This window comes from Mus caroli, unplaced genomic scaffold (genome assembly GCF_978045245.1).
Source record: "Mus caroli unplaced genomic scaffold, Mus_caroli_1 scaffold_9, whole genome shotgun sequence".
Taxonomy (NCBI): domain Eukaryota; kingdom Metazoa; phylum Chordata; class Mammalia; order Rodentia; family Muridae; genus Mus; species Mus caroli.
The window spans coordinates 1,307,066-1,334,613 of record NW_028227264.1 but is presented as its reverse complement, the minus strand read 5'-3'; the positions used below and the strand labels follow the sequence as shown (position 1 = coordinate 1,334,613).

The 27,548-nt window shown below is 44.1% G+C and overlaps 1 protein-coding gene across 4 annotated transcripts in view; it reads right to left on the bottom strand.

Moving 5' to 3' along the window:
- Mthfd1l (methylenetetrahydrofolate dehydrogenase (NADP+ dependent) 1 like) overlaps positions 1-27,548 on the bottom strand; it is a 202,896-nt gene that overhangs the window by 91,805 nt on the left and 83,543 nt on the right. For all 4 annotated transcript variants that reach the window (XM_085842593.1, XM_021173653.2, XM_021173654.2 and 1 more), the window contains exon 20: positions 24,007-24,118. In XM_085842593.1, the coding sequence (XP_085698719.1) occupies positions 24,007-24,118 (112 nt within the window). The remainder of the gene's footprint in view (positions 1-24,006; positions 24,119-27,548) is intronic.

The window sequence follows — 27,548 nt, the reverse complement described above, 5'->3', positions numbered from 1 at the left end:
TGCATTTGACAAGTCAATTTTATGGTTTGAAATTAATGTTTTAGCTTACTATAGAAAAGGATAGGTTTCATAGCTTCACTCTCATTTGTTCCCCTCCCTCATTGCCTGCCCTCCCTACTTCCTGATTTTTTTTTTAACTAATTTTTCTTTGCAAAGATTTATAGCTGAACAATTGGAAGAATACCCCTCCTTGTCACGGCAGATGGGACCATTCTCATGACTCCATCTATTGTGGGCAAAGTTAGAAGTGATTTCTACTCCCCTGCAAGGAGGTCCTGAGAGGCTACTGTGAGGAGGCTGTGAAGATAAAGCTTAAGATGCAAAGGCGATTGTAGGATGCTGGGGATGTGAGGACTACAGAGAGAAAGAGAGATTGGGCTAAGAAAATTTTTCTTTCCCTGCTTCTTGACTGCGGATGCAATACCACCCACTCCTGCTACCAGCCTTGCCCACCACACCGTATGGACTACAGCCTCAAACTGGGAGCCAGACGAACTGTTTGCTTTGATGTTGCTTTTCTCAGTAGTTTATCACAGCAGCAGGAAAAGTAAGTAACACAAACACAAGTCCTTAGATACCTGCTCAGAGATACAGAGGATTTCTTTTATAACCATTCCTCTGCTTAGCATCAGCTGCTGTCTTAACTCTCAGCATGGTCCCCTCACTCTCCTCCATTCATAGGTTTGCGGTCATCTCAAGGAGAAAAAAGTTCTGAGCATCTTTACCATGAAGCCTTAAAGCTTTGCTCATGTAAACCATCCCTGCTCTGTCTCCCCCCACACTTCAGGGCAGGGAAGGTACTCAGTTTGGTACAATGTTTGCATAAACATAGGAATGTGAGTTCAATTCCCAGAGCCCATGTTATAAAAAGCCAGGCATGGTAGCTTATGTTTATAATCCCAGACTGGGCAGGCAGAGGCAGGTCGATCTCTGGGGCTGGATAGGCAGCCAGTGTAGCCTTCATTGTTCAGTTTCAGACCTCTAAGACAGTGTCTTCAAAAAGGGGAAGGGTGAGGTGGGTGACATGTTGAGAACTGACACCTGTGGTTGTCCTCTGACCTCTGTACACATTCACATCCCAAATGTATACAAAGATGCACATATGCAGGAACACACACACACACACACACACACACACACACACACACACACACGCACATCCCTCATTCTGTAGTAGCATCTAGCTACCAAGTTTCCTGAAACAACCCTACTATATTACTATCATCTCTGCTGTTCTTTCCCACCTAGAAAATTCCTTTCTTTCCTTCCCTGCTTCCTAGACACAGCATCTAAACCCCAGTCCAAGGGCTTACATCCTAGGAGCTTGCCTGAATCTCAGGCAGGGGAATTTTCCCTCTTGAGCATCTTCCACCTCTGCTGTTGTTTCTCCCCGCCCCCATTCCTAAGTTTTGCATCCTCATGAGCCCAGTCTGCTAGCTCTTCCTTAGAGGAGGGAACAGCCTTACTTGTCTGTCTCTACACCTAACACGGTCCCTGACATAAAAGTGAATAAACGAATAGTGTGGGACTCAACAGCCGATGCAAAGGTCACAACTCAACAGGATAGACACATTAAAAATAGGAAGAAAAACATGTCAGTCTTACCTACCCTTTTTTTTCCTTACAAAACTGTTTTGACAATTTTAATCCTAGATGCAATGGTGTAAATGCCACATGCATCTGACAATGAACGAGATCATCGCCTCGAGTGTCTAAATAGAGAAATTAAGCTCAATTCCGTACTTTAAGACACAAACTGGAAATAAACAAGAGTGGAGAAAAGAGAGTTTCAGTTAGGGGAAGGAAGTGGGTGGCGGCTGGGAAGGCTAGCTGCCAAAACACTCTGCAGGAAACGGAAGAGCCAGATTCCCATGCTTTGAAAGCTGCTCTGTTTTCTGGGCATTCTAAGGTCGTTTGTCTCCAGGCTGCAGGCTGCCAAGGGAGAAGGTGAGCTGATGGGTGATCAACCTTTACTAAAATAAAGCAAGAAGCGCTTTGCTAAGGCACCAACAGTGACTAACTTGGAGATTGACAACTGCAGGGTTCATCCTTAGCCCCACCCCGAAGGGCCTTGATAAGAAGCCCACCCTTGTGAGAAAGGACAAGTCGTTTTTCCTGTAGGTTTCACTTCCTCACAACTTCCTGAGAATCACCAACAAGTTAAAACCTCCACGGGGACCTAAAAGAAGCAATTTATTCCCTTATCTTACTTGCTATCCCTAGTAGAAAGTTCAAGAGCCAAGCCAAAGATCTATCTCATATTGAATTTAATAGACATAGCCTTAAATCATGAATTGAGTCCGCTTAGCATGACTTGGCTTTCCTGAAAAGCATGGAATGCAGGTTTCGGAAGGCTGCCTATTTAAAAGAGGCTTGTGATAAAAAATATTTGTGTAAGCCCCAGCCATTATTTGTCTTGGCAATCTCTTTTTGTTACAGCTCTTTCACTTACAGCATGAATGGAAACAGGAAATGCTGACTGATGGGCTCAGTGAGTAAGCACAGGCATGATCCTGCAGGATGGCTCGATTCAAATGTCAGAAACCTACAAGCAGCTCAGAAAAGGGGGCAGGGGGTGTTGGGTCCCAGCTAGGAGGGACTTGGAACTCTGGGTGCAGAAGGAGGTTGAAGTGCAGCCAGCTGTCTTGGCCATGACAATCCCCAAGAGCACTCAAGAGTCCTAGTGTAAAGATCATAGAGAAGGAATGACCAGGACGGCCACAAAAATGCGGCCGAGGCATGCCATGTGCTCTCTACACCACCCCTGAAGGAGGGAGCTTGTATTTGCCAAGTTTCCCCATGTTATCTCTGGCTCATTATATACAATGAAGAAACAGGGTGACAACTCTCAGATTTCAAAGTACACACCATCTTTACTAATATTACCTTTTCTAGAGGAGTCCTGTCAGATACAGGTTCATAAAAAGCCTGAACTGTGAGGAATTTTAGGATGACATTCTCTAGTCTTTTTCTGGCTCCTAAGCCTCAGGCACCTTCTGGAGAGCGGAAGAGGAACCCAGTTGTAGGTCCGGGCTCCTCTGTTGCCTGGACAGGAGTGGCTCTGACTTTCCTGCATGTTTTGTGACCCATGACACAAAGCTTCTCAATAAATGTGTACGTCTCGGAATTTTGGAAAAACTTTCACTTTTTTTCTCACTTGACAAGTCCTGAGCCTCTACACCTCTGTGGCGTATCTGTGCAATTGCCTGTCGGGAGATGTCCTCATTTAGTGATGAAAGCAAGCCCATAACTGCACCTATCTGCTCTAAAGTGCCCCATGAGCAAGCAGCACGGCTCTGCCTTCCTTCTGTGTTCAAAGTCCACATTCTGCTCCTCCCTATTATCTACCTCCCCCTTTTCCCGTCCCACCAAACCCCTTCCCAGCAAGCCTCCTTCCCTCCTTGTCTTGTTACCATTTTTATTATTTGTCTTGGGGCCCACTTGCATTTAATTATGATTGCTTGCACAAGCAATGGTGACTTAGCAGTGCTATACCACCTAGGAATAAGACTACCTCCTCTGAAGCAAGCATTGACCGCTTATGGTCCTCCTGGGTGGGGCTGTCACGAGCCACTATTCCTTCCATCCGTGAGGGAATATTGATGTGGCCTTTTCTTCTCGAAATGATTTCTATACTTCAATTCTCCCCCTTCCCCCTAGACAGGGTCATACTATGTAACCCTGGCAGGCCTAAAATTCACTATGTGGCCCCAGCTGGCCTCAAACTCACAGAGATCCAACTGCCTCTGCCTCCCGAGTGCTGAGATTAAAGGCTTGCACTTGGTATTGAAATTGTATTTATTTACTTTATGCAGGTAAATCTGAATTCTACCCTGTGTCATCCTTAGAGCTGGCTGTTCTCATGCTTGACCCCCCTTTACCCATCCCTATGGCACTGCAAACCATAAAATGTCATTGAGTTCCTTCTGAGTGAAGTGATGTTCGCCCCTGCACCCCCTCCCACTAGTGGGGGTGGGGGAAACTCAGCAGTTTCTGGAGATATTTTTGGTCACCACTAGTAGCATCTAACTAAGACATAGCATCTTATAATGCTCAAAACAAAAACAGAACAAAACCAAAAATAAACCCTCCACCCCACTCCGTCAGCTGGCTATGAGTCAGGAAGAACAAAGGAACACTGGACTCTCTAGACACTCCCTCTGAGAATATTACGGATGCACCAGAGGCTAGACTACAAGGCTGCACAAACTTATTATGTTAATCACCGTAACCTCATCCACTGAGATGCTGGGGTCTGAATTATCCACATAAAAAATTCTGCTCAGCATAGCTTTGATGTATTGCATCAATAATGGGGTCAGTGCAACTTGGCAAGTGGGGACTAAGGTGAGTCCGGACTTAGTAGCCTGAGGAGGAAGGAGGGGGTGGGGGTGGGGCACCGATCAACATGAGAAGGTGCAGGTATCAGCCTTCCTGCTAAAATGTGTATTTGCTGGAAGGTAGGCAACTATTCAACAAACTGGGCATGAGAAGGTGAGGGTAAATGGAACATTTATTGAACATTTCTACCTGGGCATTTTTTCCAGTTTTATTCTCTTGCTGCACTAATACACTCGGGACAAGAGCAACTTGGGGAGACAAAAGGTTTTATTTCAGCTCCCAAATACCAAGTCATAACCTATCACTGGAGGAAGGCAGAACAGGGGCTCCCTCGCGCTGGACCTGGGACAGAGGTCATGGAGGAGTCAGTTGCATTTGCTTTCTGGCTCAGTCATTGGCTCACGCTCAGCAAGTTTTCTTACATAGCTCAGACTCACCCGCCTATGTGGTGTCAGCCACAGTGGATGGGCCCTCCTGCATCAAGACAATGAGCACAGGGCAATATGATCTGGGTAATTCCTTCCCTCTTTCCAGATGACCAGCATAGCCCCCTGCTTAAAGCCTGTGATTCGAAGGATGGAAGGTTTCAATAATTGTTCTCTATGTTACTATGGTATTAAGCTGGACTGAGACCCAGGCTCAACTTGCCGATCCATCAGACAACCATAGACATTTCTGTAGCTGAACTGTTTGCAACAAAAAAGTTCAAATGCCTTGTGCTTCCAGGGTATTTCATTCTTTGGATTCAGAAATCTGTTTTCTCTTAGAGCAATTCGTGTGCAGATTACCCATCTACGCTTCTAATTGTTGGTTGCAATGCAAACAGAGGTGGGACTTGGGCAAGGGAGAGTAGATAAGACTTTGGATGAATCAAGAAAGATTTCAGAGAGGATGCTTCAGGGACCATGTCTGTCTGGACTTCATTCCTAACACCAGGGGCAGGCAGGCCACACAAGCACATCGTGGTGTTCCCTCCTTAGAACCAAGTGGTCTCTCAGAGCTACCTCCCCACTGAGCCCTCAGGCCCCCCAAGACTGGTCTCCCTAAACCAGGCACCAGCTTTCTTGCCATGGGATGGAGAAGTGGGTGATTCTAATTTTCTAGCTTAGATGGTCTTTACACCAATGTACAGATAGACTGGTTTAGTTTAAAAATTCATTCTCATTCTCTCTCTCTCTCTCTCTCTCTCTCTCTCTCTCTCTCTCTCTCTCTCTCTCTCTCTCTCTCTCTCTCTCAGAGGAAACCCTTCTTAAAGCAAGACAGGTCTTCCCTGAGTTTCTCATACTTGAAACGCCCAAAGATTATCAGCAGAACTGCGAACTGAATTTTCACCTTGTAATGTCACTAAAATGCCCTTTGTTCTATATGCACTCAGACAATAAAAAGAAAAATCGGTCATGTCAGATTTCATAGCTACTTTATGATAGCGATACATTTTCTGTGTGATACATGCAACAGACATATAACATACAACATACTGAATTCTCCATTACTCCTGGACATGAAGTTAGAGATCTCATAGTAGTAGTCCCTGCTATCAGCTTGGCACAGGACAGATTTGGTCAATTCATGCCGCCACCCTTTTACCTTCTCACGACAAATGAGAGACCGCAAGGGGACATGAGTATAGAAAGACATGAGGCTCATGGAGCTAGGCTTTGCTCTAAAGCATGGTGGGTAATAATTTCTGTGCAGAGGTAAAGGAAATAGAGTTGAGTCTTTCCCGGTCCCTTCTGCCCTATGTAAACACAGTTACTCTTTGCAGCTCCCTGCCGATGAACTCGGGAAGAGTCAGCTCAAAGTCACCGCACACGACACATGCATGCTCAAGGTGGGCTAGCCTTTGAGGATCGTTTAGTTATTTTCTCAGTGGCTGGAAGGAGACTAAGGAAACCCGGAGGAGTCATCAGATGAATCACAAGAGAAGCTCAGCCTTATGGTTACAGCTTCAAAACCAACAATCGCCTTGCTTTAAGACCAGATTAACTGTAAGGCTCTGACTCATTTTAGGTCTAGGAAATTTTACTAAAACCAAAATCCTTTCTGCTCTGTGGGTTTTGTTTATGTAATCCATGGTCCCTTGATTTTATTAAATGTAACAGAGTTGGAATTTCCATAGAGAATACAAAAATCAACTTACTGGGCACATATTGTGAAGCTGAAGAAGAGATCACTGGAACCACAAATTAACAGTATTTTGAAGACCCTTCCTTCCCTCTTGCCCCATGAGCAGGTCACCGCACACTGGGGAAGGTTGGGATTGATACAGAGAGCATGGAGAAACTATTCTGGGTGTACTCTGGGGGAAGGGAAAGAGAACATTAACAACATACAATGAGTCTGGAGGGCCAAGAGTGGTGGTGGTGGCACATGCCTTCCATCTCCAGACTGGGGAACCAGAGGCAAGATGCTTGGGAAGTTCAAGGCCAGCCTGGTCTCAAGCCTGAGCTACAGAGTGAGATCCAGTATCAAAAACCAATAATAAATAAATAGGATACAGGGACATTTGAATAAATGTATGTATACGGCAACAACAATTTGAAAAATTAAAAAGTATCAATGTACTTTGGAGGAAGGTTTCAGAACTTACCCTTTCGGCACCACCCCCAGAGTTAATTAGTTATAGTTAGCTCATTAAGGAGCATCACTAACAATTTTGTTCTGTAAGTTGATTTTGGCCAAGGAGAAATTTAAATTTAGAGGCAAGGGCTTAGATAAAAATTAACGTATGCATGTTAGGTATTTTTTTGTTTGTTTGTTGTTTTTGTTTTTGTTTTTTTGAGACAGGGTCTTACTGTATAGCCCTTACTGGGCTGGAACTTGATATATTGACCACAATGGCCTTGAACTTGGGGAGATCCATCTACCTCTGTCTCCAGAGTGCTGAGACTAAAGGTGTGTGCCACAGTGCCCAGTGTTATATGGTAGTTTTATTTCTCACATAAAAATCTGTGTTCTGGCTTGGAAGAGTTAGCCTTTTGGATGACTGTACAGGGTAAACTTGTCCCCTTGCAGCTTGTGAGAATGTGAACTTTCTCCACACAGAGATGAACTTTGAAGCTCACTCGTCTTTGATCACTCACTCGTAATTCTAGCACCAGGAGACAGAGGCAGAAAGACCTCCAGTCAGGCCAGCCTGAGCTCCACAGTGAGGCTGTGTCTTAGAGTAAAATGAAGAATTCTGCCTGGCTTGGCTACAAGCCCATGTGTCTTAACAAAATGGAAGGGGGGGGGGCAGGGCATTTTCTATTAAGAGTAGTTTATGGTAATACAGCTAAGAAGAGTGAGCCAATGTGAAGGCATTCACATCTTATCATAACCCCCTGCAGGAAGGAGAGTATCACAAAGCCATGGTACCGCGTTCGACTCAGGTAACTACATTAATGCAGCAAGAAAAACTCTGATCACTGAGTCTGAAAACCAAGTAACCAGACTGGCTTTCCTCTAAGGTCCTTTTACAGTTGCTAGATTCCCAGAAGCCATGAAGATAGAAGGGAAATATTTTAAACTTGAAAGCTATAGGGCATGGTTTCTTTTACTTAAACACCTGTGGCGAGTATATATATGTTTGTGTGCTTGTATACACATTCTTATGTGTGCACGAAAGTCAGTAGTTTCAGTCCAGGGTCTTTTTTGTTTGTTCTTTATCCTATTTTTTTAAAAATGTATTTTATGTATGTGAGGCACACTGTCATTCTCTTCAGGCACATCAGAAGAGGGTAACAAATTCCATTACAGATGGTTGTGAGCCACCATGTGGATGCTGGGAATTGAACTCAGGAGCTTGAGAAGAACAGGTGGTTCTCTTATCTCTCTAGCCCCTCAGCATCCTATTTTTTTTTTTTTTTTTTTTTTTTTTTGGTTTTTCGAGACAGGGTTTCTCTGTGTAGCCCTGGCTGTCCTGGAACTCACTCTGTAGACCAGGCTGGCCTCGAACACAGAAATCCCGCTGTCTCTGCCTCCCAAGTGCTGGGATTAAATGCGTGAGCCACCATCGCCCGGCAACATCCTATTTTTGAGGCAGGGTCTCTCACTGAATCTGGAGATTACTGATTTAGCCAAGCTGGTGAATGAGCACGAGAGGGCTGCCCGCATCCTCCTATCCCACCCTCCAGTGCTGGAGATCCAAATTCAGGTCCTCAGACACATATGGCAGGTGCTCTATCAACGGAGATAAAGCATCTCTCAGAACCCTAGGGATGGTTCTTAAACACACATGGCTGACAGAGGATTTACTACCTACAATCTTTATGTAAGGAGCAAAAGAACTGGCTTGCCTGTTTCTTTCTCACGGCAGACCCTGGTAGCTTTGGCCTGTTTTGCTCAGCACTGGTACCCAGGACAGAGGAAACCATGGAGCATTCCCTGACTCCAGTATTTGAATCCTGTGTTTATCTTTACAGCTTAGTAGGGAACAGAGCCAAGCAGTTGACTTCCAGGAGAACTTCTAAAATACTGACGGGTGACTTACTTGACCTTGTAGCAAAACAGGTGACACAATTCAAAATGGGATAATTGGCCACAGCAATAAGAGGGTCAGACAAAGACACATGCAAAGTATCCTTAACACTCAAGTCTATGATATGGAGATCAGTAAAGTTGGTATTTCAATATGGTAGTGAGTGGGTGGATTACTGATTAAGTGATACTGTGACAATGGATTGATGTGGGGCTCCCTCTCTCTGGCAGTCAGAGGGGCTCACGCTACACTCTGGGAGGGGAGGTAATTTACAAGGCCAGACTTCAGGATGTGTGACAGGAGAGCGGTGTGTATATGCAGACGGTGCTTGCTTGTCCTGATACATGCAGACTAAGTCAAGCATACATAAGATGATAGTGCATGTGTGCTTGTAATCTAGCTGAACTTTACACCGTAGCCCATCAGCTCTTGCCTTGGGGATGGTGGAGATGAGAACCTAGCATCACAGTACTTATCTCCAGCCAAAAAAAAAAAAATCCAAAAAACCCTGGAGACCCCGAATTTCCCAGGATGATGTCCTCTGAATGTAGGTCCCTCTCATACTATTGAGAAGTTTGTGTCAAACCTTGAGGCAGGGACCATCTGTACGTCTACTACAGAACACACAATATTGAATTTTATTTCTGCCTGAGTGCATATGTTCAAAATGTGTGAAAACACAATTGGAACAAGGCTTGTGGTCCTAAGAGCTGTGACTCAGGATGGGAAGGACCAGAATTAAGTGTCTGGTGCATTATAGCACAAGCATACAGTCTGGTGTGCTTAGTGAAAGGGAAAATGAGGAAAATGGTCGGTAATTTCAGAGGGCGTGGCTAATGCCAAGACTGGCTGCTGTATGGTGTCCACAGAGCTTAATATAAATATCAGTAGTAATGCCTAAGTGCTCCATAAGCTGACAGGTTTTGTGGACAGCAGTTCATACTTGCATTTCCCTTGGGAGGAAGCAGAACAGATTCGGGCAATAGCCAAAGCAGGTGCGATCAGGGCTGAGACTTTTTCTGTGCAGACAAATAGGAGACTCTAGCTGTTATTTCCCACTGGTTTGCAGTCTAGCCTTCGATGATAAGGGTGGCAGATGCACCCCTCTAACTCCTGGCTCAGCACCAAGACGAGAGCTGTGTTCTACAGTGTCCAGATGCGTATCATGTGTTTGGGTGTTTATGTGTACAAACATTCTTAGTTCAAACACCAGCAATCTCAGCACCACCTGCATCTGTATCCCCCCCTCCCCCCCCACTTTTTTGGTTTGCGTTATAAAATTGCATGGATATCTTAGATGAGTGTACATGGCTTTTACTTTTAAAGGGCAGGCAACAATGTCATGGTATAATCTCTACATGTACTTAAAATAACCATGAAAATAGTGGTTTTTGCTTTCTTGATTCAAGTCTGAATCCAGAGCTTTTGAACCAACAGCTATTTCCCCACTGTCATGGCTTTGAGGCATCAATCACAGAGTGCTGGGGCTGGAGATGACTCAGCGGGTATGCTCCATGCTGAACAAGCACCCACATCACTGCTGGGCATGTACGTTTGTAACCCCAGCACTGGGAGAGTGAAGCTAGGTAGATCACTGGGGACTCAATGGCCAACAAATCTAGATGGAAGGGTGAGGTCCAGCCTCCCCAACAGCCCTGTCTCAGAAAGTAGATATTGGGGACAATTGAGGAAGACACGGACATCGACCTCTGACCTCTACATGCATACATGTGACACATAGAGTTCTGACCACATTCTGGCCTTTGGAAGCTCAGCTCTTTCATTAGGAAAACTTGAGGCAAACCTCACATTTCTTTTCAATTAGACACATCACCCTGACTATAGTCCCAGAGTTAATGCTGTGCAGAATAAGAAAACCCTGCATAGCCTGCAAGTATCCACAAGAGGAAATGTTCTAAATGAAAAAAATCCTAGGATGTCTGTAAAGCTGGCCTCGTTTTCATGACTGAACCCATCAGGTTTGCCCACAAATACACGGAGCTATGAAGAAGTGGCTCAGTTCCAGTGAAAGCGTACTTCTCTCTCATTTGACAGAAGATCACAGTTGGCGCTTTGTGCTGGTGTACCAGCTTTTCCTTCATCTGCAGCTGCCGCGACCCAGGGGTCCAGAATGATTGCCGGAGCCCCTGCCATCATAACTAAATGTCCTAACCAGTGGGGAGAGAGGAAGGAAGGCACCCCCCCTTTCAGAAGAGTTGCTGGATGGGCTGGGGATGTAGCTCAGTTGGTAGAGGGCCTGGATTCTATCCCTACCACCTCATAAATTGGGTGGGGCTGGCATATGTCCGTAATCTTAGCATCCCAAAGGTAGAGGCAGGATAATCAGAAATTCAAGGTCATGCTCACAAGCATGAGTTCAAGGCCAGTCTTGGAGAGAGGGAGAGATGGGGAAAAGGAGGAGAGAGGGAGGGAAACAAAGGCACATAGAGAGGCACACAGAGATATATCATATAGAAAGAGACAGAGAGATGCAGAGATGCAGAGAGATGAGGGGATGGGAGACTGGGGAAGTTAAGAGCTTCTGTGAGTCTCCATGATCACCCTCAAGCAGAACGCAGCACTGTTCAGAATGCTTCTCCATGCAGAAGTGAGCTCATGCCATGTCATCTGTGTGCCCATCTGCCCTGTGCCTTTTCCTTAAGAGCTGCAAACAAACATGGATCTCCCGTAGGTCGGGTAGTGACAGTAAACCAAAGAAAGAATCTAGCCCATGTTGTTGGAACAAAGAGTGTTTGGTGTGGCTACTTAGAGGGACATGGGGACTCTTAAGCAGCTGCATCAGTGAGGTGCGCCCTCAGCCCCACCTCCAGCATGAGTGGAGTGACCAGGAAGGACAGCTGCATCGTTGGAGCTCACTGTCTAGTATGCTGGCAGCTCTTCTAAAGAGACACCCACCACAGGGCTTGGCTGCTCACAGCTCAGATGTCGTCCTGGCTTTCCTGAGAGAGTCCAGAGCATCCCTTGGAAGTTGCTTTAGTTTCCTGAGTCTTTCTGATCTGCTCCCTTCTCCCTTCCAGGTGCCTTGCAAGGTCTCTCTGCCTTCTGTTTTGGGGCCAGGAGGTGGGAGGGACAGACCCCTGACTTCTCACGGAAAGGTCTATGGGGTGCTCAAGAGGGGCACTGAGATAAATTGTGGGGGACATGGGATTTATTACTACACTAAGGACAGACAGACAAAGATGATGACGAGAGGAACTCTGAGGAGAGCACAGGCCCCATCACTAGAGACAGACCGCAAAGTGGAGGCTCTGAAAAGGAGCATCAGGCTTTCGAGGCAGACATCAGAGACTTCTTATTCTGATAGTGAAATGTTCCATGATGGAATGCTGGGTTTTTTTGTTTGATTTTTTTTTTTTAAATGCCAGACTCAAGGGAGAGTTCTTCCCATTGAGTTAACTGAAAGATCAGGATGTGAACTTGGCCTTTACAGGGACTTCATTATGTCGAAGCTAGAATGTATAGCTAAGGAATTACAATCTTTGTGGGAACAACTTCAACCTGCCCTTTGTGAACCTTGCTTGCTCCAAACTTTTGCAAGGCCAGCTGGCATGATGAAATGTTGATTTGACGCTGAGCGTGGTGGCACACGCCTTTAATCCCAGCACTTGAGGCCAGCCTGGTCTACAAAGTTAGTTTCAGGACAGCCAGGGCTATACAGAGAAACCCTGTCTCGAAAAACAAAAACAAAACAAACCAAAAAACAAAAAACAACAAAAAAAGGAAATAAAAAATGGTGGTTTGGGGACCAGGAGTGTAGCTCAATCGGTAGGTAGGTACCTAGCATCTACAAGGTAGCAGGTTTGATCCTAACTACTATATATAGAAACTGGATGTGGTAGGGCAGAAGGATTAAAAGTTCAAGGTCCTCCTTGGTTATACAGTGAGTTTAAGGCCAGCCTGGATACCACAAGGCTCCAATTTGGGAAAAACAAAAACAAAAACAAAACAAAAAATGGAAAGGAAAAGAGGGAGGGATAGAAGAAAAGAAGAAACAATCTCTGTAATGTACATCTTTTGCTGGAATAATAAGCATCATAATAAAATGTTATACATACACACAGTGCTCTATGCCACACAGATAATATTTGTGGTTCTTATCCTGTAGATTGCCTACTTTAGGGTGTTGAACAACCCTTTCACAAGGGTCCTGCATTATCAGATATTAGCATTATGATTCATAGTAATTTTATTATTATTTCAAATAATTAATCAATTAACTTTTGGTTTTTGATGGGTATGTGTGTCTGTGTGCATTTGTTTTTGAGATAGAATTTCTCTGTTGTAGTCTCAGCTCTCCTGGAGCTCCTTATGTCAACCAGGCTGGCCTCGAACTTAGAGATCTACTTACCTCTGCCTCTCAAGTTCCAGGATTAAAGGCACGTGCCACCATGCCCAGCTTATGTTATGATTTATAACAGTAGCAAAATTGCAGTTATGAAAATAATTGTATGGTTGAGGTCAGCACAACATGAGCAACTGTATTAAGGGGTCACAGCCTCGGAAGGTTGGGAACCACTGCTGTAGCCATTTTCCTCATGCTAGACTCACTTATCCTGAATAAAGACAAGAACCAGGCTGAGAACATCCCAAAGGAGCCAGGGGAGGGAGTAAATTTAGGGTCTGCTCTTTTTATTTATTTTTTCATATTAAACCAATTCTCTTAGCATTTAGACATTTGAGGCCAGACATGTGTCAGCAGATGGAGGGTCAGCAGCTCCTGGCTAGCCTCAGTTGCAAGCCAGCGTGGACCACACGGAGACCTGTGTCTAAAAGGAAAGTTAAAAACGGGAGCTGGGGAGGTAGCTCAGCAGCGAGGGGCACTTGCTATTCTAGAAGAGGACTGGGTTCAGTTGCCAGACAAGCAGGCACCCACACACACATGGATAAGATAACAAATGAAGAGGTTCAGGAGTTTCTGACATCATTTGATGAAAATATTAATAATAAAATACCCCTTTAAAGAATTAAAAGGAGTCCCTTTTCAATGGCTCATTGCCCTCATCAGTGTAATACAGCACAGTCCTGGGGATTAGTCGTCGAAGAGTGAGGGGACTCCTGGTCTTCACTCCAGTCTCACTGGATCTGTAACCTTCAGCTTTACAAATGGCTGTATTTTTCTTTCTCTGTGTCCATGTCTTTCTAAATTTATTCCTGGGTACTTTATAGTGTGGAGGGGATGAATAAACAGGATCGCAATCCACATTATAATATGTTTATTCTTCACATAAAGGAAGGCTATTGACTTTCATGTACTTATACCGGGCAAACTAAAACTTTTATTACTTACGATAAATTTTTTAGTTGGTTTCTTGAATTTTACCTCTGTATGATCATACATAAATATTAAAACTACTATCTATGTGTTTTATATTGCTCTTTTCTTTATCTCACTGGTGAAGTCTCCAGAGGCTGTGAACAGCCATAGCGTCTATGAACAGCCTGGTTAGGTTATAGACACATGACCGACCAGTTGTGCCCAAGGCAGATGCTATCTATCTATTGTGATACTGTTTTCTAGGTTTTTACTTTTGGTTTTAATTCTTCTATTGCTGAAGGTCTATCTTTATCATTTCACTCAGACACCTCTTTTGTCTCTAAGATTTTTTAAAAGATTATTTATTACATATAAATATACTGTAGCTGTCTTCAGACACACCAGAAGGGGTATCAGATCTCATTACATATGGTTGTGAGCCACCATGTGGTTGTTGGGATTTGAACTCAGGACTTCTGGAAGAGCAGTCAGTGCTCTTAACCACTGAGCCATCTCTCCAGCCAGTCTCTAAGATTTTTAAACTCTGTTTTGCTCTGAGCTAGACAAGCAGCCCACAGGACCTCAAACCCTTATGTGGATTTTGTCACAACAGCCTTTGTACTAAAACGTTAGTAGGGAAATGATGAGAGCATTTATAGTTACAGGTGGCGAGAGGCCCGCAGGTTTGAGAACGCACTAGAGGTCTGCTTTCCCTCCAGAATGCCCTTCCCTAAAGATGCAAAGAAGCCCCTGACAAGATATAATACATTATATTTCTTCAGGAACTGCAAGTTTCCCAGCATTCCTTGTCTCAAATTCTATTATGTGATTTGTATAGGAACAGTACAATATTGTAATTATAACAAATACTGCTAAAAAGTGTAGCAAACAACCTCACATAATTGCAATTTTTTTTGCAACTATAAAAGGCAATTTGGCCCCTGTCCAGCATCCCGAGGCTAGATGTGCTTGGCCCAGATGGGCTAAGATAGCAGGCCTGTAACGTAATCTGAAAACCTATTGTGCAACGGACATTAAAGAAAATCCCTTAGAAGGCCCATGCAATCGCTGAGTTACAAAATCCCAGCTTAACCTCAGGACCACTTTTAAAAGTCATTTTATGTCAACTGCCACAGCACTAATCTCTGCACCCCGATGTTTTGACAAGGGCCGAATTTGAAGTCCACATTTTATGGTGATAAGCAGGATGCTATGCCAAGCACGCTGTTTGGGGCATACATAAATCCAAACAGGAATGAGCCACAGAGCTTATTTTAAACACACTTGCATTACGTAGGGCATGAAGAAACTGGCCAAGGTCAGGCTGAACATTCCTAGGGTTCAAAATGTCTTTTAAAACATCTTTCTTTCTAAAATTCCTTAAAAAAAGACTAGTTTTTTATTTTATTTATGTGTTACATGTGTTTGTGATGTAGACCATGTGTGTACATATGCGTGCTGTAGAGGGTGTTGGATCCTATGGAGCTGGAGTTAGGTGTGAGTCACCAGACACAGGGGATGGGAACCCAGCTTGGTCCCCTGGAAGAGAGGCGAGCACTCTTAATCCTGAGCTGTCTCTCTGGCTCCCAACTAAAAATCTGAGACAGGGTCTCAAGCAGATCAAGCCTTCCTAGGACCACATTATAGCTGAAGCTGACGCTGGTCTTCTGACCACCAGCATCCCCCTCCTGAGGCCAAGATCACAAGCAAGCGCCACCATAGCTAGTTTCTATGGGGTTCCTGGGATTCTACCCATGGAGTTATGAATGTTAAGGAAACATTGTATCAGCTGTTTATCTCTCCAGTGCCTGCCTGCCTGCCTGCTTCTCTCTCTCTCTCTCTCTCTCTCTCTCTCTCTCTTTCTCTTTTTCTCTCTCTCTCTCTTTCTTTCTCCCTTTCTGACATGGGTCTTTGGGAAGCTCCCTCTATTTCCCAGGCTGGTCTTGAACTTCTGAATTCAAATCATCCTTCTGCCCCAGCCTCCTATTTAGCTAGGACTTGCAGTCACATGCCTTTGTAGCATTCATTTACTTTTAATTATTTGCTATTTCAATAAACCATTCAGTAGATATGTTTATGTTCACTGTTAAAAAGTCTACTGGCATTGCAGACAACCCTGTCATTGGGGAAGTATTTCATATAACTGATGAAACTATTAGGTTTTCATTCAACAAACATTAGTCCCATTGTGTGCAAACACAGGGCTGGACGATGGTAGTGTAGACCTGAAGTACACATTCACAGGTAGTAAGACACAGGAGCAAGAGTTCGGATCAGGGCCAAGGACTGGGTTCAAATTGCTGCTCGGCACCTTGGAACAAACTCTTTCACTCTGGGGCTCAATCCTCTCATGTGGAAACTGTGGCCAGTGCTAAACTCCTTCACAGGCTCTTGCCACAAGCCAGTGGAGTTCTCAGGCACAAAGCTCTAGTCCAGTGCTGGGCACATAGTGGGTTTTCAGAATGTAAACTCAGATTGTTCTCAGCAAAGATGCATCAATGCCCGAAACTGCCTGTGTGATTTGTAAGCATCATCCCTGCCATTCTCACACAAATAAATGAGTGAACAAACGAGTAAATAGATAAATGAGTGAATGAATTTAAAAGGTACAAAAACCTCAGAAGAAAACTGAGATACTTTTGTCCCCGGCTCGTCCTTGGACGAGCTAGGGTCTTGGTGGTTTGCCTGAGGTTTGTGCTGGGATGATAGCTAGGCACCATCTCATCTTCACATACTTCACATTAAGAAAAACCCTATTATTATTGTTTATTCTTATTATGATTGAATTTTATGTGGATAGAACTTTTGCCTCCATGTATATGTCTGTATATCACATGCAAGCCTGGGACCCTCAGAAGCTAGAAGAGGGCATCAGATCCCTTAGAGCTGGAGTTACAGATAGTTGTGAGCTGCCATGTGGGTGCTGGGAACTGAACCCAGATCCTCTACTAGAGCAGCAAGTGCTCTTAACCAGGGAGCCCTCTTTCCAGTCCAGGATATTTTACATTTTTGAGGGTAAGTAGGTGGTATGAGACATCCTTTAGGTATGGCAAGCACCATTGCTGTGATGCAGGTCACTGATCCAAGAGACATGTCTGTTAAAGAACACCCATTATGTTGTGAATCTAAGTGAGAACAGTTGCTATAGGGACAACGAAGGACAGCCCTGTATGCAGGAGCTGAGAGCTGGGCATGGGGCCAGTACAGGTACCTTCTTAACGAGGAATGGAGGTTCTTTACGAATGACACAGTGATATTTTCAATTGCTATGTGCTATTCCCACAGTTTGACCTTTAGTGACATCATAAATGGAGATATCTGGTATTTCTGGGTTTGTCTGTGGTGCTGTCAAAAAATTACTATAACCTAATGTTGTAAACAGAATAGGTTTCAGAAGCTTCACTGTCCGTCTTTTGTGGTAGAAGTATTGCTGCATACCTGGAAACGATACCTCTCCAGACCTGGAGAGTGCTTTCCTTTAGAGAAGGAAGGAAAAAAAAAAAAAGATGCAACTAAGGTGAGGTTAGGTCCTTGTTGCTTTAACATTTGTGATGGGGTAATTTTCTTTAGAGAAAATCTATTTATTTTGGCTGACAGTTCTAGAAGTCAAACAGCAAGCTGTTACCATCTGCTCTGCTTGTGTGAGACTCGCCTTGGACACGGTAGAAGGGCGACCCACAGAAGATGGAGACACATGTAGAGGACAACTTCAAGACACAGCTAAGACAGGAGGGGTGACGTCAGAGGAATCAGGTCTGTTCCTGAGCTCAGGAGCCAACTTTAAGCCAAGGCTTTTTAATCCATTCATCACTAGGCTCTACCTCCCAAGACTGTTGTTGCTAGGAGGAATTAGGCAGCCAACGATTCAAGTCACAGCAGCAAAGTCACAGAGGTTCTGATCACATCTCATGTCTCCGCCTTCTTTTGGAGTGCTGGGAATTGACTCTAAGGCCCCAGCCATGCTAGACTGCCATGTAATCTTATCTCCAGGCTAGCTCTATCTGTCTTATAACCCTTGAACCTAAAGCACACACAAACAGCACATTAAGATTTGATGAAGCTAGAGATGCGTGTGTGTGTGTGTGTGTGTATGTCCCAGCACGCAGGACAAAGAGGCAAGCAGATCTCTGATTTTGAGGCTAGTCTGATCTATAAACAAGTTATATTACAGCTAGAGCTACACAGAGAAACCGTGTTTCAAAAAATAAAACCCAAACCCAAAACAAACAAACTAACAAGACTTGGAGAAATTGACTGGAACATGGGGATCGGGTAACTTAATCTGAAGACTTTCCAAAGTAGCAGATAACCAAACTATTCCAATCTTCTTTACTTATTTTCCATTTTTACATGTATTAGTGTTTGTGTGCATGTATATGCACCACATGTTTGGTGCACACTAATACCAGAAAGAGGGCATCAGATCCTTGAAACTGGAGTTACAGATAGTTGTGAGCTGCTATGTGGGTGCTGGGATTTGAACCCAGGTCCTCTGTGTGAGCAGCAGTTACTCTTAACTATCAAGCCATCTGTCTAGCCTTTATTATTCCTTTGTGCTGGGGGTTGAACCTATGGCTTAGACTATGCCAGAAAAGCACTTTACCACTGGGACTCCTTCAGTGTCTGTCTGTCTGTCTTTCTCAGTGTTTTCCTTCCTTCCTTGCTTCCTTCCTCCCCCTTTCTTCCTTGCTTCCTTTCTTTCCTTTTTTCTTTTCAAAGGCTGAAGACTACCTGTTAGAAACTAAAACCACAATTAAACCACAAAGAGGTCCAGTCTGTATGAAAGCATGCATAGAAGAGAGAGGTCAGCACAGAGAGGCTGGAGAACGGGAGTTGGCAAGGAGCTGCAGGATTCAGACATCCAGGGACACCACACACCAACATCCCCACAGTGTGGCTTTGCTAAGTACACGGTCTAAAACTGCATTTCCTGGACTCAGTGGCTGCTTGGGCTGCATGTCCCCTCCAGCCAGATTGCTAATAATGCAGTTCTTACCCCTGACGTGATTATGTATAGGATTAGTCAAGACCCAAGAATGAACTTCATAACAGAATGAGGCCCCTGACCAAGAGCAGAGTTTTAGATGTCAACAGGGTGAGCTCCAGGAACCTCAGCTCAGAAGCTGGACACTATTGCAACTCAGATCTCAGATTTTTATTTTAAAGGGTGGATGAAATTATAGGAATGTTTAGTTTGGTCTGGCTTTCTTCTACCTAAATGATGGAGTATTTAACATTTCATTGCAATAAAACAGATGGCGAGAATAAGCTGGGTGTAACTACTCAGTGGATTCCTCTGAAACTCAAGAGGCAAGATTTATAAGCGGCCTAAAGGACAAGGGATAAAGTCAAAAGAAAGATGCCTAAAGTCAGTGGTACCCAAGCTGACCTTGACTCAGCAATCTATCAGAAAGACATTTCCCGGTAGGAGAGTGCTGTGTCAGAACATTGGTTTTTCCTCCCTACACTCCCATTGGATTTGAATAGACGCTATGAGGCATGAGAGGGTAAAGTCTGCTTGACACCAGCTGGTGGGGATTCAATGAGGCCAGCAGGGTGGGTGTCTTGTAATGGAATACTGGCGGGCTTTTGAGAAGAGGAATGGGGCGGTGGCTGTGACTCAGGAAGCAGAGCTAAGAGAGTCTCTGCTACCCTAGTGTACACAGTGAGTTCCAGGCCAAATAAAGCTACTAACTAAGGCCCTGTCTTAAAAGGCTCTCCTGGGATGGAGAAATGGAACCTTAGGTAAGAGCTCTGGTGTGCTGCCCTGGTAGAGGACCTGAGTTTGGTTCCCGGTACCAATATCATGTGTGCTCACAGCCACCTGTTGCTCATGGGATCTGATGCTCTCTTCTGGACTCCTAAGTCATCTCCACTCACATGTGCAAGAAACAGTCCCACATCCCCCAAAAAAACAAGAGAAAAAACAAAGAAACTTTAAAAAAGGAGAGAGAGAGAGAGAGAACAGATGAGTGCATGTGCAGTCTCCATAGTCATATATACATGTACATACATCCCTCATTCATGCATGCATACATACATACCACACGCATGCATGTGCACGCACAGATACACACACACTCCATGTATGCACATACACACCCCCATACTCATACATGCACATACATATACCTCATATCCATGCATGCACACACATACACACACTCCAGGCCTATGCATGCACATACACACACGTTCATGCATGCACATATACATACCCCACACCCATGCATGTGCGTGTACACACACAGCATGCACACCCGTATATTCTCTCTCTGACTCTTGTGTGTTTTTTTGTTTCCTCACAACTCTGCCAGCCAGAAGGACCTCAGAAGATGTGAGTCCTCAGCCAACGCACACTAAGAACAAACGTCAAATCAGAGTTCTTTTAAGACATAGTCTGTGGCACTGCACTACAGCAATAGGAAGTGGGCGATTGGGGGAGATACAAACACAATCTATTACTATACGTATTAAGATGTACTAGCATGGTATCACATCATAATTAAGTTGATTTATTCATTGATTAAGGTGGAGGATGGTTGAGTCATTGAGACTAGGGTGGGCTGGCCTTCTAAGACTACAAGCATATGCCATGACATCTGGTCTATTTTATCAGTATTTAACTACAGGAGGGGGCAGTAGACCTCCAAAGTCTATCCATGAATTCCCGTGGCTGTGGCTATTTTGGCTATAAGAGCCGTTGGCTATGAGCATGTACAATTCCAGGTCCACATTTTCAAGTAGACATGAGTCTTTACCTGAAAATTGTCAAAAAAAAAAAAAAAAGGAATAAAAACAAGAAAGAAAAAGCTAAGGTTTTTGAACAAATTTGAGATTCTTACAATCACTTTAAATGAGATAGTAATAATAATTAAAAATGTAAAATGTCAATGTTCTTTTTCTTTTTGTAAAAATAACCCTCGAGTTGTGTTTGCTGCCCAAGAGGAGCCTGCCTTTCGGCGGTACACGGAGGTTGAGTGGACTCCCATGGGAGCCACTGGCTAACAGAAAGGGGCCATTACAGTCGCCGCGGTAATTTCTCTAAAATTCTCATAAAGCCCTGCTCTCGTCTGACATATTCATGCAGCTGATTAAATAAACACCGCTCTGTTGTCAGGCTAAATGGACTGTTGATTCCATTATCTTAGAATAATTATTCTGGGTAGACAAAGGGAGTCCTTGCCTAGATGTAGAAGCAGAACTGAAAGTGATATTGTACGACAGTAAACAAAGAAGATCCTATCCAGGAGATGCCCCCGCCTGTCTTCAGGTTCCTGTTCATCAACACAGAACCTGGCTCCCACAGTGCACCCCACTCTCTGCTGAGACTCTAAAGGCATGTCTCCCCTACCACATCCTGATTTACTAGAGGGTAAAAAAAATGTGTCTGCAAGCTAGAAGCAGGTGGATCGTGCTGGAGTCAGGCAAGGTCTAATACAAAGATGAAGAGTTCTGGAGATCGGAGGTGCAGTGGCAGACTATATTCTCTTGCTGTGCAGCTACGATGGAAGACTCCAAGTCACTGGTTCTCAGTCTTCCTGATGCTTTGATCCTTTAATACAGTTCCTCATGTTGTAGTGACCCTTGACCATAAACTTATTTCTGTTGCTATTTCATAACTATAGTCTTGCTACTCTTATGAACTGAATATAAGTATCTGATATTCGACCCCAGTGAAAGGCTATTTTGACCCCTGCAAAGGGGTCATGGCCCACAGTTTGAGAACTGCCGCTCTAAGTGATGTGCACTATACAATAACTAAGATGAAATTTGTTATCACTCCAAAATAAACTCAATTTAAAACAGGACTTTAACTTTTATTAGCCATGTGTCGGTAACGGGGAAGAGAGACAATGAGGACTGGCTAAGGATGAGTGGGTGCCAGGCTAGACCTTGACAGGCAAAATGCCACACCCCATCTTTTAAAGTCCATTCAGAAAGGCCTGTTAAGAGCCTTATTTTGGCTGGTGAGATGATTGAATGGGTAGTGGTGCTTGGTGAGCTGACCTAGCGACCTGAGCTTGAAACTCTAGGACCCTCACTAAAGTGGTGAGAGAACCAATCCCACAAACTTGTCCTTTGACCTCCACGTGTGTGTCACAGCTGCCTTGTCTCCCGTCTTACACACACACACACACACACACACACACACACACACACACACACACACAATCATAATTTATATTTTTAAAGCCCTCACTTTCCCAACAAGGAATTTGGGGCACAGAGTTAACATGGTGTTAAGAGAGTTCTGCCTCTCCCTACAGGCAAGATAATTACCATGGGGATCTCCCCTCAGACTACAAGGGATCAGAGAAATAGTAATGGGGGGCATATGCATAGTTTCCCTGTTTTACAAATCGATTTATTGTTGACTATTATAACAAAGAGGAAACTGAGCCCTAGAAAAGCTCTTGCTTCATTGCTACCAAAAGAAGGCTCCCATTCCGCAACTCCAAACCCGGGTCACTTCCACCTCTCAGTATCCCGGTCCTCATCTGATCCACCTTCACACGGTCCAAATAAGAAACCCTTCAAAGAACACTCCTAGAGTCTAAGGTCTCGGGCAGGCCACAGGAGGGCTAACATGCTTTGCAGACACCATCAGCATATATCTCTAAAGATACAATGATGCATACTCTGGAAATACCTGCTTGATGATATAAGGCAGGGAGCTCTGTCAGCAGAAAACAGAGTGCTTTATCCTGGGAGCCCTTTTATCTGCAGTCGATGTCAGAAGCCTTTCACTTAAGTGCCCATCTCTTCAGTATCTGCCTTTCCCCAGCCTCCTCAGCCATTAGCTCTACTGCTACTCATGCTCAACCAGGCAAATCCACCCAGACCTGAGCCTTGCCACTCCTGCTGGGGACTCAGTGCCTAACCAGCAAAGTACATGATTGCTGCATGACACAGATCTTTGAAGGGTCGAATTACATAAATCCTCATTTGATCTCATCTTTGTGTCTACAAGGGATTCTTAAATCAGTCTTGAGGATGCCACAGCATGAAAGTGTAGATCTAGGTTCTTCTGCCCAGCAGATGTTTTTTTAAGACAAACAAACAAAAAACCAAAGCAAAACAAAAGAAAAACACCTCACTTTTTGAGTTTGATACAAGGCTGCCGGTTAAGTATGCAGGAAGTAAGTGCTGTACTTGATTATGGGCATTTACATGATAACGGGAACTGTCTCCTGGCAGCAGGGGAAATCTGATAAAACCATTGCAGTGGGAAGCACTCTTCCACAGTCCTCGCTAGGTTTTTCATTTTTGTCAAAGCTTTACTATTAAGGCCTAGGATTGTGGCTCGTAACCGTGGAACAAATGCTACGGCAGGTGCCTCCCTGACCACACCAGACAGTATGGATTAGCAAAAAAAGTGTGAGTAGATTGGCTGGAAAACTTCCCTTATATTGGGTTGCGAAAACACACCAGGATTCCAGGAAGGAAAAAAAAAATCATTTTAATGTTAGTCTTCTGATGGCTGCTAATTGCTCAGTCAGTGAGCAGAATCTCCCATGCATATACCACGGATAGGAGATTGCACAAGGCCTGCTGTTAGACCTGCTCTGCTAACCACTGGATCCCTAGTTCTGAGCTCTTAATGTGGTATGTTCTGAATACATATCCATAGGACGACTAATTAAAATAATTTCATTAACATTTTGCAGATAAGAAAACCAAGATTCAGTATACTTAAAAATATATCCAAGGTCATTCAGTTGATGGGTGTTAGAGCTTTCAAAGGCCTACGTGCTTGACTGCAGTCAACAACATAACTGTGCTGTTATAGAACCAGAGTTCTCCAGCACTGAGACCTCTACAAAGAAAGTGTAAAGGTCGAGATTTCATGTCAACACTCAATCCCAGTCATTATCTTTCCAATTTCATCAATGTTTTATAATCAATACTTTTAAACAACGCCACTTACCCACAAACCCTTCTTCGCCGACCAATTTCAGCGCAATTTTATCAGCTAATACGGATGAGTTGCCATGAGCGATGTTGGCAAAGGGACCGGCGTGCACAAACACAGGAGTTCCCTGCAGAGGAGCGAGAATGAATTAGAGCCCCCAAGGAAACAGAAGAATGGAGACCAAACTTAACTTGGGGACACAAGGTGCCACAGACTGCTGGGTGTGTAAGTGTGCCCGGTGTCACTCTGAGTCTCTACTGCATAGTCAAAGCACACTGAGAGATCTAAAAGTACCCTGAGTCAGGTAGGTGGAGCATGTCTGTAATTCCAATCCTTGCGGGTCGAGGTGCAAGGTTTAAGAGTTCGAAGTCACACCAAGCTACAGAAGGGTTAGAAACCAGCCTGGGGTACAGGGGCTCAACCTAAAGATAAAAGCAGGGCTGGGAGGGATGGCTCAGTCAATGCTTGACAAAGAAGCCACAAGGAACTGAGCTTGTATCCTCAGATCTCACGTAAAAGCCTGCTATGGTGACGCCAGTCTGTAACTTTAGCACCTGAGAAGGGGGGTGGGGGAGATGCACAGAGGTTGCAAGCCGGCTGCTCTAGCCAGTCGGTGAGCCATGGGTTCAGTGGGAGACTGCCAAAAAATCCAAGTGGTGATGGACAGAGGAAGATACCCAATGTCATACTGAGGCCTCCATGTATGCGCATATATGTACAGTACACAAACATGAATACATACGTATACACACAAACAAAAAGACAAGACAGAAGAAAAACCTTTAAAACAAAGTGAAACCCTGATTGACTCAGACACTAAGTCTCCTTAGACAGAACTAGCCTATAGTTAATGCTGAGCAAGAGATCGCTAAGAACACACGCACCTCTGATTATAATTTTGATAAGTTATTGTTCATTGCCTGTTTATCATAACATAAGTTTTATACTTTATTTCTCCTACATTATACACTTAAAATTTAATCAAACTGTGATAGTTTAAGTAATATCTTCAATGTTCTATTTTTTGTTTGTTTGTTTGTTTGATTTTGCTTTTTTAAAGTGAACAATTAGTCAAGTTATCAAAAATCTTCCTGCTTTCAGGAGGCAGAGGCAGGTATATCTCTGTGAATACAAGGCCAGTCTGGTCTGCACAGTGAGTGCCAGGCTAGTCAGGACTACATAGTGAGAAGAGGGGAGGGGGAGGGAGGCAGAAAGAGAGGAATGGAGGAATAGTAGACTATTAGTGGACTATAAGAGGAGGAGGAGGAGCAGGAGGAGGAGGAGGAGGAGCAGGAGGAGGAGGAGGAGGAAGAGAATAGAAAAATCCCACAATCCCGGAATTTGTGTCATTAAAGCAGGAAAGATTAGGAGTTTGATGTCAGTATAGATTTATATGAGATTTTGTCTCAAACAAACCTACGAAGAACTGAGTATAAAAAACAACTTAACTTATGAATTATGAAAACCAGACAGGCCAATTACATATAAAGGACAAGCTTAGCTATTTTTGTTTGTTTGGTTTCAACTTCTAGGCTAAAGTTGCTTTCTCATTTAAATAAAAGATTCTGATTAAATCTTTAAATAATACTCCAAAAACTTTACATGTTAGAAATCTGGCAATTAACATAACAAAGAAAAAGAAAAAATACCCACCATGGGTGACATGTCCAAATGATAGAAACAATTTATTGTGGTTGTTTAAGCTGGGTGTTATATTGCCTGGGTGGCCTCAAACTTGCTCTATAGTCCAGGATGTCTTTGAACTCCTGATACTCCAGTCTCTATTTATTAAACACTGGAATCACAGCCAACCACCCACCACATACAACTAAAGTTTACTATTAAACTTTCTTTTAAAGAAAACATGCAGAAAAATGGGTTTCTCATGACATTTTAATATGTGTATACTGTATTTATTTATGAGAAGTTCTTACTAATTACTATGCTACTTAGGATTTTTATTACTGTGATAAAACACCAGGACCAAAAGCAACCTGGAAAGGAAAAGGCTTATTCTAGCAACAACTCTCAGGTCACACTCTGTCCCTGAGCGAGGGAAGTCAGGGCAGGAACCTGGGTGCAGAAACTGATGCAGAGGTCATGAGGGCTGCTGCCTGCTGGCTTTCTCTCCTGCCTTTCTCGGCCTGCTTACCACCAGCCTGAATGTTTCTGCCCACCGTAAGCTGGACCCTCCCACATCGTTCAGTGGCTCGCTCAAAAGCAGTCAGTGGGGACATGGTCCTCTTGTCCAAAATAACTCTAGCTTTGTCAAGTTGACAACAAACCAATCAGCATCATTACAAATAAGACAAAACCATTATTAGAAACTAGTAAAAATTCTAGGCTTTTAAAGTCTTTAAACCAACCCTGTCAATATAGTTATTTTTAGAGTGGTTTTGTTTTCTTCCTTTTATTGATAACAACGGACTTTCGGTCTATCTGAAAATAATTTTCTCATTAAAACATTCAGGCTTTATTCCTAGCCCAGCCAGGTTATTGGAGGTCTGCTCAGATGAAGGCTTGGCTACACCTGTGAAAACACACCCTGTTCCTTTGCTGACACTGCGGAGAGCAGGGAGTGATGCAGGGTGGGGGCAGGGCAGCTGCGGAGCATGGAAAATTCCCATGATCTAACATGGTTCAAAGATGAGAAAGCTGAACCAAAGCAGGAAGACAGTGTGAGACTAAGACAGCGTCTCAAAGCCACCCTGTGAGTTCACAACTGAGTGTTGCCCCAAGTTCTCTGGAGAGAGAGTACACAGGTCCCAAGAAGGTCAGAGTGGCGTGAGCATGTGAGGGTTCTAACAATCCAACATGCACGCTTGTTCACATGTACGAATGACTGCTATCTGTAACCCACCTCCCTAACATCTATTAACACGTCTCTTCTCTCTATGCAAACCTCTCAAGTGCTCTGAGAAAAGCATTTTACAGACTCCGAAGCGTCACGTCTTCCAACCCTGCTGCCTGGGGCATGCTGCTGCCAAGGAGAAATGTAAAGAGGACAAAGTCACAGACTCTATCCCTGGATGGCAGCTGGCTCGTCACCTCGACAGACTGTAACCCTCATGGCTGCCATCTGTCAGGGAGGTACGGGGCCTGGTCTCCTGGGGACACAGGTGACAGGTTGTGGCTGAACAAGCACAGGCTTCAGGCTTCTGGAATAATCCCGTCGGGCTGCTGTTTAATCTAAAGCAAATCTTCCATTTGAGAGTTTTCCTTATTAGCGAGGCTACACTCTTCCGTCAGCAACAACAAAAAAAAGTTTTGTGGTTTAAGTCTTTATTTCACTTTCTAAAGAGAGAGAGAGAGAGAGAGAGAGAGAGAGAGAGAGAGAGAGCGCGTGTGTGTGTGTGACTGCAGGTACATGCAGGTCTCAGTCTGCATGTGGAGATCAGAGGCCAGCTGCATGCTTGGGTGCAAGCCTTCCATTCCATTCAGAACAGGGGCTCTTGTTTTTCACTACCTACATTTGAGGTTAGCTGATCCAGGGTCCTCCCTTCTGGGCCTCCCATGTCCACACAGGAGTGCTGGGGTTATAGGTATGTACGACTATG